This window comes from Hemiscyllium ocellatum, chromosome 33 (assembly GCF_020745735.1).
Source record: "Hemiscyllium ocellatum isolate sHemOce1 chromosome 33, sHemOce1.pat.X.cur, whole genome shotgun sequence".
Taxonomy (NCBI): domain Eukaryota; kingdom Metazoa; phylum Chordata; class Chondrichthyes; order Orectolobiformes; family Hemiscylliidae; genus Hemiscyllium; species Hemiscyllium ocellatum.
In genome coordinates this window covers 16430931-16443713 of record NC_083433.1, presented here as the reverse complement: position 1 = coordinate 16443713, position 12783 = coordinate 16430931, and the positions used below count along the sequence as shown (strand labels likewise).

At 42.8% G+C, this 12783-nt stretch overlaps 1 protein-coding gene across 3 annotated transcripts in view; it reads right to left on the bottom strand.

Annotated features, from left to right (window-relative positions):
- The window catches only part of LOC132831434 (cytokine receptor common subunit beta-like), a 68190-nt gene that overhangs the window by 41948 nt on the left and 13459 nt on the right, over positions 1-12783 (bottom strand). For all 3 annotated transcript variants that reach the window (XM_060849582.1, XM_060849584.1, XM_060849583.1), the window contains 2 exons: positions 4153-4301; positions 1231-1375 (listed from right to left, as the gene is read on the bottom strand). In XM_060849582.1, the coding sequence (XP_060705565.1) occupies positions 1231-1375; positions 4153-4231 (224 nt within the window). In that variant the 5' untranslated portion in view covers positions 4232-4301. The remainder of the gene's footprint in view (positions 1-1230; positions 1376-4152; positions 4302-12783) is intronic.

Sequence of the window (12783 nt, the reverse complement as noted above, 5' to 3'; positions counted from 1 at the left end):
TGTTCAAACCTCCAAAAAAGACATTGAACCTTCTGACCCAAAGGCAAAAGTGTTGCCTATTGCTGTAACGGGGATGATATATCAGTGGTTGGTGGTAACAAAAATGAATTTTGATTTATCCTGCATGGTGGAAAGTGTTTTATATATCTGTATATATATCCTTCACAGTTCAGATTTCAAAATAGTGGCATATGGGTGTAGGTTACTTTTGTGAATTTTTTAAAAAGAAAAGTACCATTAGACAATCCTTTTTAGAGCAGTGATCTCATCCAATATGTATCAGAGGAGGTGATTGCAAACACCAGGAGTGTAATGGAATAGGATGCTTATGTTGTGGGGTTTGCAACCTATAAGGCCATTAGCTTTTCTCTACTTCAGAATAATCAAAAGTTGATTTAAGTTTAGAAAATCCAGAAATTGAAAGGTTTTAGGGCAGTTGACAGAAGTCTTAAATGGATCATGATAATATTAAATCAAATTAAATCAATTTTCTCTCCTTACAGGAGGGCAGGACAATTCAGGAAAAATGTAGTTACCTCAATAGAAATGTTTAGTTTACATAGTTTCCAAACCAGAAGAGTTTGGGCGGAAATTGGCAGTTTATTTAGCAGCTGAGAAAGTCTAAGTTCTCAGTTTCATAGATATTCATGTAAAAAGACTCCACAGTTCACAGCAAAGCAACTAGTGGGCACCAATTAATTAGAATCTAAAGATCTTATGATGTGGAGGTGCCGGTGTTGGACGGAAATGACAAAGTCAGAAGTCACATGACACCAGGTAATAGTAGAACAGGTTTATTTTGATGCGCTGCTCGTTCATCAGGTGACCTGAGCAGTGCTCTGAAAGCTTATGATTTCAACTAAATCTGTTGGACTATAACACAGTGTCATATGACTCCTAAAGATGTTATGCAGAGGATTAATTTCTCCAGCCCTGAATTTCAGGAAATGAATCGTGTTTGGAAGTGCATGGAAAGCTTTGTATTATAGATCAAAGATGTATCTAAACTGTCTTCTATATGTGGTAGGTTAATCTGTTTTCTGTTTGGTTTCACTTATAGCGCAACAGCTTCTGTTACATTGCAAAAGATAGTCTAGAACAGCCTGTGATTATGTTTCAGTGACCGATTGCCATGTTAACAAAAATAAAAACAAAATGATCTATCAAGCAAGTTTTCTTTCTTATCCAGGAATTAGAGCACTTTGTACAAAAGAATTTTGGAATACTAACAGGTATATTTCCTTGGCTTCCGTCACCTTCATGTAATGTAATTCCATTGGAATGTATTCCCTTGCCTTTGCATTTTCCACCCATTTGCAGTCTATCGCTGTCATATAGTCAGTGTAGCATTTCAAACTTCTGGTAATATTGTAGGCTGAAATTAAAAAAATCAAATATTAGAAAGAAGCAGGAAATCTTTTGATGCGCTGTCTTGTCAAAAAAGAGCTTGTGTTTCTCTAGCACCTTTTATGGCCACAGCCAATCAAGTAACTTTGAAAATGTCACAACTTTTGAAATGCAGAGTTAAAAATCCCACAACACCAGGTTATAGTCCAACAGGTTTATTTGGAAGCACTAGCTTTCGGAGCGCTGCCCCTTCATCATGTGGTTAAGGAGCGACACTCCGAAAGCCATTGCTTGAATCAAATTGAATTGATTACCACGTGTACTGAGGCACAGTGAAAAGATTTCCAAATCAACTGCTTGGACCATAACCTGGTGTTGCATGATTTTTAACTTTGTATACCCCAGTCCAACGCTGGCACCTCCAAATTTTCAAATACAGAAAACCCAGCAGCTAATCTGTGGGCAGCAAGTTCCCACAAACAACAAAGCCAGAACGACCTGCATTTTTAGTGATGCCTGTAACGAGGGATCAATACTGACCAGCAAACTCCTTCATGAAGTTTACAAATTAATTTATGGATTGAGGGTGTCGCTGGCTGGGCCACCACTTACTGCCAGTCCCTAATTGCCCAGAGGGCAATTGCTGTGAGTCTGGAGTCATGTGTAGGCCAGACTGCGTAAGGACAGCTGCTTCCTTCCCTAAAGGACGTTAATGAACCAGATGGGTTTTTCCTGACAATCAACAACAGTTTCACGGTCATTATTAGCCTCTTAATTTCAGACTTTTTATTTTACGCGAGAGAAGGTTTGATATCTATTCCAAAAGAATCGCTCGATACAGTTTAATTGCATTCTTGGTGTGAAGAATAGATACTTCTAACGTTGGTTTGAGTGTTGCCACTGAGCCTCAACTAAGGCTTAACACGGGGTGCATTAAACTTTGGTATGGTGTGGGGTGTGTGTCTAGCTCAGTTTACTGCACAGCTGCTTTGCTAATGCAGGGTAAGACCAGCAATGTAGATTCAATTCACAAAGTAGCTGAGGTTATTATGAATGTCTCTCCTTCTCAAACGTCCTCTTGACTTCCTGCATGGTGGATGTTCAGGTTAAAATCATCTCAGAAAGGCAGCGTATCAATGGCTTCAATCAGTGTGGCCCACTCATAATGTGGGCTCCCTACTCAATGCAGAAAAAGAAGGCAGCTGAGTAGAGTTTTCCAACTGGTTACTGGACATGGATGCAAGGTGAGAATCTTGACCATGGACAGGAGTGCTGTGTCGGCCTCCTGTATCTCCAACTGCAGGAGCCAATATGCCCTACTAAGTCATTGGGAGAGCATGAGCCAATGTTGGTCAATGAGAGCAGACTCAGTTTCAAGATTGAACAGAACCTAGGAAAAGGGAAGAGATGGAGGTCAGCCAGGAGTCAATGAGCTGTGTAGGTCTGGAGGTGAACAGCACATAAATGAGGGCTTGCACATCAGATGGGCTGAGGCAGAGATAGACGCTGCTGGTGATACCAATGGGGAAGTCATGGAGGTCATAAGAAATCAAGCGATCTCATGGGATGAGTAGGATGTTTGAACCTCAACATGCTTGGGTGACACGGTGCCTCAGTGGTTAGCACTGCTGCCTCACAGCACCAGGGACTCGGGTTCGATTCCAGCCTCAGGCGACTGTCTGTGTGGAGTTTGCGCATTCTCCCTGGGTCTGCGTGGGTTTCCTCCCACAGTCACAAAGAAGTGCAGTTTAGGTGAATTGATTGTGCTAAATTGCCCATCGTATTCAGGGATGATTAGATGTATTGGTCAGGGGTAAATATGGGACAATAGGGTTGGGGACTGGGTGGGTTATTCTTAAGAGGGTCAGTGTGGACTTGTTAGGCCGAAGGGCCTATTTCCACACTGTAGGGATTCTATGATTCTACCTGGGCCAGTAGATGGGAATGATTTGGAATTAGTGGCTGGGGAACAGAGGAAATGAGAGGTGATGATGACAATGACTACCTTTCTCCAAAAGCTTAACCAGAGTTGTAAGGGGAGGCTGGATAGGCTGGGACTTTTCTCCCTGGAGCGTATGAGACTGAGGGATGACCTTATAGAGATCTATAAAATCACAAGAGGCATAGATAATGGTAGAGAGCTGACGGTTTCTCCCCATGGTAGGTGGGATGGTGAGAGGGGAGAGATACAGAAGGGTCCAGAGGAGCAATTCTTTCACACAGAGGGTGGCGTGTATTCGGAACAGGCTGCCAGAGGTAGTGGTGGAGGTGAGTATACAGTTTTGTAATTTACGAAACATTTGCGCAAGTACGTGGATGGGATAGGGATGGAGGGATATGCACAAAAGGGTGGCAAATGGGACTAGATCATCTGTGAAAACTAGGCAGCATGGACAAGTTGGAATGAAGGTGGTAAACCTCTATGACTCTATGACCTCGAGCTGTGTGTGCTTGTGGGGCCAGTGACGAATTCTAAGGAAAGTTCTTTACCAAGATTATGGTGCAAAGAGATGGCAGGGAGAAAAGGCTAGGTCCATCTAAAGGCAATCTAGGTACATGAATGAGGAAGGAAAGGATATGTCGATTGAATAGGACAAAGAGAGGTTTACATGGAACATAAGCACGACCATGGCCAGTTAGGGCCGAAGGGTCTCTTTCTGCACCAAACATTCCGAGCAAGATGGCGTTGGTGGAGCACAATGGAACAATAAGTGACATACAGATTACCGTACTGTGCCTCAATGTAAACTCAAATCCATGTTCGGGAAACTCAGGAATATTTCTAAAAAAGGAGAAATGGCTTACCTTCTGTGGCACACTGAGCAGTGGTGAGGATCAAAGGGAAAATCAGCCACAAAAAACTTATTCTTTCGTTTCCAAGCATGTTGAAACTTCTTTTCCACAGATCTTTTTTTCTGAAAGGGTTCCAGCGTTTGCTTTCACCTCCTCATTATCTTAATAAAAAAAGAGAATTATTAAGAATATACCACATCAGAGATCAGTGGGACCTGAGTAACTGTTGCCTCTTTTCAGCTCTTGACATCTTTCTCCCCCAATACTTCGCCCTAGCTCAATGGAACTTGCTTCAATTTGCTCCTCCATTACCTGTCCCATCATGGCTACAGCCTCTCTTCCCATCCCTGTACTGCTACCTCCAGAGACAATAATAGTGTGCCCTCAGCCCCTGTTTCTCATTCATACAATGTCAATGCTTCACGGCATCATCTATAGAACAGGGGCCAGCCTCCACATGTTCTTAGATTCAGAGGGTTTGTGTGTTCGTTCTGGGGTTGGGGAAGCTCTGTATTTGGTTTGAAGGTCTTTGTATCTCTAGTGTGTGTGTGTGTGTGTGTGTGTGTGTGAGAGAGTGGGTGGGTGTGTGTCGGTATATGTTTTTGTGTGCATGTGTCTGTGTGTATGTTTGTGTATGTCTGTATGCATGTATGTGTGTGTGTCTGTGTTTGTGTGTTTGTATGTGTATAGTGTGTGTGTGCATGTGTCTGAGTGTGTTTGAATGTTTCTGTGTATGTTTGTATGCATCTGAGTCTGTACAAGTTTGTGTGCATGTGTGAGTCTGTAAGTTTGTTTGTTTGTGTGTGTAATGTGTGTGAGTGTGTGTGTGTTTGTGTGTGTTGTGTGTTTGTGTGTGAGTGTGTGTTTGTGTGTAGAGTGTGTGTGTGTGTTTGTGTGTGTGTTTGTGTGTGTAATGTGTGTGAGTGTGTGTATGTGTTTGTATGTGTAATGTGTGTGTGTGTTTGTGTGTGTAATGTGTGTGAGTGTGTGTGTGTTTGTGTGTGAGTGTGTGTGTGTGTGAGAGTGTGTGTGTTTGTGTGCATATGTGTGTGTGTAATGTGTTTGAGTGTGTGTATGTGTTTGTGTGTAATGTGTGTGAGTGTGTGTGTGTTTGTGTGTGTGAGTGTGTGTGTGTTTGTGTGTAGAGTGTGTGAGTGTGTGTGTGAGTGTGTGTGTGTGTGTGAGTGTGTGTGTGTTTGTGTGTGTAGTGTGTGTGAGTGTGTGTGTGAGTGTGTGTGTGTGTGTGAGTGTGTGTGTGCTTGTGTGTGTAGTGTGTGTGAGTGTGTGTGTATGTGTGTGTGTTTGTGTGTAGAGTGTGTGAGTGTGTGTGTGTTTGTGTGTGTGAGTGTGTGTGTGTGAGCGTGTGTGTGTGAGTGTGTGTGTGTGTGTGAGTGTGTGTGTGTTTGTGTGTGTAGTGTGTGTGAGTGTGTGTGTGTGAGTGTGTGTGTGTGTGTGTTTGTGTGCGTGTGTGTGAGAGACAGAAAAAGAGAGAAAAACAAAAACGGAATGAGGTTGCAGAGGTGTCAGAGTATATTTGTAATAGGTGTTGATGAGCTTGCTTCGGCCCATCGGGCTTTTGTGCAACATCACGGTGGCAGAAGCCTAAAAGAAAATGTGATTATTCACACAAACAGACTGAACATTCACAAAGGATCAAACTGAAAATGTTTATTCCAGACACAAAAATTGCTGGAAAAGTTCAGCAAATCTGTGGAAGGGTCACTGGACCTAAAACATAAACTCTCATTTCACTCCACAGACCAGCTGAGCTTTTCCAGCACTTGCTGTTTTTGTCTCTGATTTGTAGCTTCCACAGTTCTTTCAATTTTTACACTTGCTCTAGACCCTTTCTGGGGATTGTAATGTTGTCCGCATGTCAATGTTTCTGTGTGTGTGTGTGTGTGTGTGTGTGTGTGTGTGTGTGTGTGTGTGTGTGTGTGTGTGTGTGTGTACACGTGCGCATGCCTGTATATGTGAGTGTTTGTGTGTGTATGTATATGTGTATGTGTGAGTACATGATATAAATGTCCGTGTGTTGTACTTGCATGTCCATGTCTGTGCACTTACCATTGCCCCTGCTTGTATATGTTTTTGTGTGTATATCTGTGTGTAAGCATGCGTGGACATATGTATCTTTGTAAGAATGTCAATCTTATCATTTATCTGTCTTTCTGTACAAAAAGATGTTGGTTAGCCTAGTTAGTTGGTTTGCAATGCAGTGTATTGCTAACAGTGTGGGTTCAGTTCCTGCACAGGCTAAGGTTACTATAAAGGATGCTCCATCACAAGATGCGGTGAGCATCAGGTTAAAGCCACCACCAGTTATCTCTCCATAATGAGAGAGAAGTCCTCTAGAGCCATGGTGTGAGATGCATGTCTTTGCATAAATGAGGATAAACACTCACATACATGCGGTGTATATTTAAGATCCATCTAGGTGTAATCATTTTTTGTTCTCAATTTGAGAATATGGATAGATATCCATATTCACGTAACTATAATAATATCGAGAAATTAAGCATATCTCCTTGAAAGTGCTAAACAAAACCATGATAAATTGCAAACAGTTGCCCTGTTTATCTGAATATTACAGAAAGGGATTGAAATAGCTTTGTTGAAGTTAACAATAGCAATTAATCTCTCAAAGAGCAGTTTGAGGCAAGCGATCAGAGATAAGTTTGCAGTGCAAGGTCTGGCCACTTGAAAATGGGCAGAAGTCAAGCCTTGATAAAACATAGAACAATCGTTGCGGTATGTCTGACGAATGCTTTGTCATCTTGCGGAAGTCTCTGGTTGTGGGTGCAATGCATGGATTGTTCATAGATTGTTCTTTGAATCCATACAGTGTGGAAACAGGCTCTTCAGCCCAACAATTCCACATCGACCCTCCAAAGAGTAATCCACCCAGACCCATTCCCCTACCCTATAACTCTCCATTTATCCTGACTAATGGATCTAACCCACACATCTCCGAACACTCTAGGCAATTTCCCATGGCCAATTCACCTGACCTGCATATCTTTGAACTGTGGGAGGAAACTGGAGTACCTGGAGGAAACCCACGCAGACACGGGGAGAATGTGCAAACTCCACACGGGGAGTCACCCAAGGCTGGCAGAGATAACAGATAACCCTGTGGCAGCTTGGACAATCCAGAAGTAGGAACAGGGGTTGGCTATTTTGAACTTCAAGCCTGTTGCCCTGCTCACTTTGACCATTGAAAGGAAATAGTTGACTTTCAGCAATGCATTTGATCCCTTTTGGTTATTCCAGCATACCTCAGTGAAGTGTAATATGTTGTGATGTGGGAAATGCAACAGCGCAAATTGGGTGTTGAAGTTCTCAGAAGCAACTATGAAAAATAATTTGTTTTGCTATGTCGATTGAACATACACTGTTAGCATCTCTTCTGCTCATCTTGAAAATAGTACCACAGGATATTTCTAGTATTTTCTATTGATCATTTCGCATTTTGATGAATTCTATGTTACTTTGTTTAACACTTAAAATGGTTTCTGTTATGTCAGACCGGGCTTTAAGTTCTTACGAGACAAGTGGCCGGATAGGATTAAGTTCTGAATCTGCCATGAAGTAAATATATAGCAGAAGAGGCTTGAGGGGCTGAATGGTCTCTTCCTGTTCTCATACAAGACTTTTCTCCATTTCTCCAGTGGGACTCTGGCCCCCCTAATATTTTTGAGAAGAGGTCAATGTTGATAGTCCACTGGGTAAAGTGCCACACAATCCAAGGGGCCATCTTTCAGGGACAGTTAAGCAGATCAGACTACATCACCCAATGATCTTCTGCACAGTTTGTTGAGGATTTACGGTTATTCACATGGTTAGATTGAAATTACTCCACAGAGGCTGGTATCTCATCACCAAGTCACCCTTTATTTACATGTGCATGGTACATAACACTGATCCGGCTCCCTCAGAGCCAGCTCCCAGAGTGAACAGAACCTCCGACGCTCCTATTTATATCTGTCAGCCAGAACTCCCTGATTGGACCAGACTAACAGCCCCAATCAGGGAACTCATATTCTATAAGGCCCAACTGGCTGACATTGCACCAATCACTGCACGATCCTACCATTTCTTTTGTCATAATGTTGTAGCATATTGTGAGATATGAACATACTGTTCTGTTGCCCTCTCAGTGGGAGATGTGAAATTAAAGACTAATTCGATAATCTTGCCTACTGTGAGTTAGTTTGACTCAAGGCACAACACATCTGTGAGGGAAATTTGACATAGATCTGGAGTTGATACTTTTGGGTATTTATGGAACTTTCCTCCTCCAGAATTAATAACGTTACACTTCTGTTCTCAGATTGATGAAGGGGCATGCCGTATTTGTCTCTGGAGAGTTTGCATCGACCTACCCCTCTGACCAATGGCTTGCTTATCATTGTGGCTTAGAAGACTGCACCGTTGCCTCTGAGTCAGAGGATTGTGGATTCAAATCAAACTCCAAGCTTTTGAGAGAAGGTCAGTTTTGACGGCCCACCGGGTGAAGTGTCACACGGTCCCAGGTGCTGTCCATGTGACTACAGTCTGTGGGGGTCCATATTGGGAGAAGGCCAGGCAGTTACCCCCAGTGACTTGGCCAACATCCGTTTCTTAATAACATTCGCAGAAGTAGATTATCTGACCAGCATCTAGTTGTTGTTTCTGGGTAACCACAGCTGAAATACTATGAATTATTTTATGGGCCCCCTTGTTTCAGGAAAGATATATTGTTGTTAGAGACTGAGCAGAGAAGGTTGATACCAGGTATGGAAGAATTATCTTACAAAAAGAGATTGAGTGGATTGGACCTGTAGTCATTGGAGTTTAGAAGAATTAGGAGACCATCTTGTTGACATATTTAAGATTCTCAGGCAACTTAACAGCTGTTTTACTCTTGTGGGAGAGTCCAGGATCACAGGGCATAATCTCAGAACAATAGGGTCACTCATTTGGGACAACAATGAGGAGGAATTCCTTCTCTCAGGGTAGAATGAATCAGAGTAATTCTTCATCACTGAGAGCTGGCAAGGCTGGGTCATTAAGTAAATGCAAGGCTCAGGCAGATTCTTAATCAGGGAAGGAATCAAGGGCTCCTGGGAAAATGCAGTAAAGTGAAGTTGAGGTGGATCACATCAGCCATGATCTCATTGAATGGTGAATGATCTCATTGATGGGCTGAATGGCCTACTTCTGTGTATGATTTTATGAAACGTTGGCCTTGTTTCCTCACATAACGGCAGCCATTGAGGTTTAAAACATTCTTAATTTGTTACGAATCACTTCGGAACGTTCTAAAGTCGAGAAAGGCTTGATGTAAATGCGAGTCTTTAAGTTGTTTTCACTATTCTTAGCTTGTAATTAAAATAATCTTAATCATTCTATAATGTTAAAGCTATAACAAAGGCATAAAATGGACCTACATTTCAATTCTCCCTTTGCTGCTAATAACAGGCTGGAAAAAAAACATGCCTCCCCGTATTTGGTTATGGATCACATTTGGGACAGGTTGGGAAGGCTGGAAAGGGTAGTTGGGATAGCAGTAAGAGTAGATAGTGATAGGACTGAGCCATGTTGCTATTTGTTGGAACTAAGTACAAAGTTCAGCTATTCATAACTTGGATAAACAAATGAGTGTTAGTCAGGTTTCCCTGTGCTTTATTGACATTTCTAAACTCAAGCTTCAATGGTTATGCAAATGAGGGGTTACATCCATGTATTGATGAATCACCAATAGTCATGCAGGGACTTCCTAGACTTCTAATGGCAATCTCCTTCAAAATTTACCTCAAAATGTACAGGCACCCCTGACACCATGAGCCTGTGCGAAGACATGGATAACAAAGATGTGACAATCCAAACCACCTAATGTTGTGAGATTTTTGTCACTTATTCCATAAAATTAGACAACCGTTTTTTTCTTATATAATGTGATTTGTGAGAGGTCACCATTTGTTACCTTTTCACTCATTGAACTGGAAAACCTGAGGCGATATACAAACCAACACTGGAAAGTCTGTTGACTTTTGGTGAGGTGAAGGTAAACCCATTACACTCTGACGAGATTGTAGGGCTACTTTTTCATTAGAGAGAGATGACAGGTAGTGGCTTAATGTGAGGGTCACCATGCCTCAAGTGAGGCCAGAGATCGAAAAGGAGGCTCTTTCGTGGTAGCAGGGACAGCGTAGGAATTGAACCCCAGCTGTTGGCATCACTCTGCATTGCAAACAGGGTGGGAACGCACTCCAGACCCCGTGGTGCCCATTACCACTGGCCTGTTAATCCGGGTAATATTATTGTGGGCCTGGGGTTCAGATCCCATCAGAGGAGAGAGAGGGGAATTTGAATATAATTTTTTTTAAGGTGAGAGGGGAAAAATTTAAAATGGACCAAAAGGGCAGCTTTTTCACCCACAGGGTGGTGCGTGGATGGTATGAGCTGCCAGAGGAAGTGGTGGAGGCTGGTACAATTACAGCCTCTAAAAGGCATCTGGATGGGTATATGAATAGGAAAGGTTTGGAGGGATATGGGCCAAATGCCGGCAAATGGGACTAGATTAATTTAGGATATTTGGCCAGCATGGATGAGATGGACTGTAGGGTCTGTTTCCGTGCTGTACATCTCTATGACTGTATGTTTTTTGGAAAGATATTGAGAGTGTTGGTGCATGCGCTCTGGCAAGGACAGCGGGGAATGAACGTAGCTAAGGAAAAGAAGCAGGCATGTGGGAATTACCAGCCCCTGTCCTTGGCACGTTGCCTGGACAGGATTACAGCTCTTCCTAAGAAACCATAAATTAACTTGTTCTGACGTGTGACTGCATACCTTCCTGGAGCAAGTGAAATCTGAACTCTGGCCTCCTAGCCCAGAGGGAAAGGCATTGTGACTCTATCACAAGAATAAAGCTTTATTTTTAAAATGCTGCCGTTTCTCAATTTATGCTATAGGGAGAGGCTGAACAGGCTGGGGCTGTTTTCCCTGGAGTGTCGGAGGCTGAGGGGTGACCTTATAGAGGTTTATAAAATCATGAGGGGCATGGATAGGATAAATAGACAAAGTCTTTTCCCTGGGGTCGGAGAGTCCAGAACTAGAGGGCATAGGTTTAGGGTGAGAGGGGCAAGATATAAAAGAGGAGATAGTGAGGTCTGCAGATGCTGGAGATCAGAGCTGAAAATGTGTTGCTGGAAAAGCGCAGCAGGTCAGGCAGCATCCAAGGAACAGGAAATTCAACGTTTCGGGCATAAGCCCTTCTTCAGGAAGAGCTTTTGCCCAAAACGTCAAATTTCCTGTTCCTTGGATGCTGCCTGACCTGCTGCGCTTTTCCAGCAACACATTTTCAGCAAGATATAAAAGAGACCTGAGGGAAAGCTTTTTCACACAGAGGGTGGTACGTGTCTGGAATGAGCTGCCAGAGGATGTGGTGGAGGCTGGTACAATTGCAACATTTAAGAGGCATTTGGATGCGTATATGAATAGGAAGGGTTTAGAGGGATATGGGCCAGGTGCTGGCAGGTGGGACTAGATTGGGGTGGGATATCTGGTCGGCATGGACAGGTTGGACTGAAGGGTCTATTTCCATGTTGTATATCTTTATGACTCTATACTCCAAACACACCCGTAATGTCTTTCCAGAAATCCTTTTGATTTGGGATCTTGCTTATTCTGGCACTTCCAGCAGGAGACATTTTCCAATCAAATTGCTCAGACGCGTCATTATTAGGCCTCTGCTCCAGGACAGCTTCTGAACAACACGGTATTTCATAATTCATTTTTTTGTAAACAAAAAGCAACATTCACAGGCACACTTCAGGCAAACTCTGAACTCCTGGTTCAGACACTACCACCTCACCACCTTTTCTTTTCAATATCCTGAAGTGCTCCAATATTTGTTTTCCGCGTCACCAAATCACCCCTACGGCAAATTTCATTGAATAACCAGTATTTCCAGGAAATTAACCGTGTTTCTCACTCAATCCATTTACATTAAAGGCAATGCACAGCATCAAAGGTGAGAGAGAGGGAGGCAGATAGGCAGGGGACTAAATCAAAACGGAGTTAAGAGGAGACATGAAGCAGCACTTCATACTGTTTGGTGTCAAAACTCCAAAGCCCAATCATCCATTCTCAATCAACTCTGGACCTATTCTGTCTTAGCCCTAACCTGGGGGAGGTGGTGGTGTTGTGTTAAGGTCACTGGGCCTACAGTCCAAGCTAATGCCTTGAGGATCGCTTAATTTAAGGGCAGCTACTTAATTTAAAGTCAAAAACAATTAAAATGTTAGCTACTATGAGCTCTTGTGGCACAGTGGTAGTGACCTACTGCTCACCTACGTTCAAGGGTTCAAGTCCCACCTACTCCAGAAGAGGGACAGAATATCTTTGAGCCGGTTGCTAAGGGCAACATCCCCCTTTGGTTTGTGGTAATGTCTTTATCTCTGAACCAGGAGTCCTGAATTCAAGTAATAACCTGCTCCAGAAGTGTGTCCCAATAGGTTAGTTAGGAATTACCTTCTCGTTTCGTCTTGAAGGGTCTTACAGTTCCAAAGTTGATGTTAATCACCCCACAGTAAGAGTCAAATAGATAATAGACATCAAATAATGAAGAATGTTGAAAATTTCACAAGCTATGTGGCC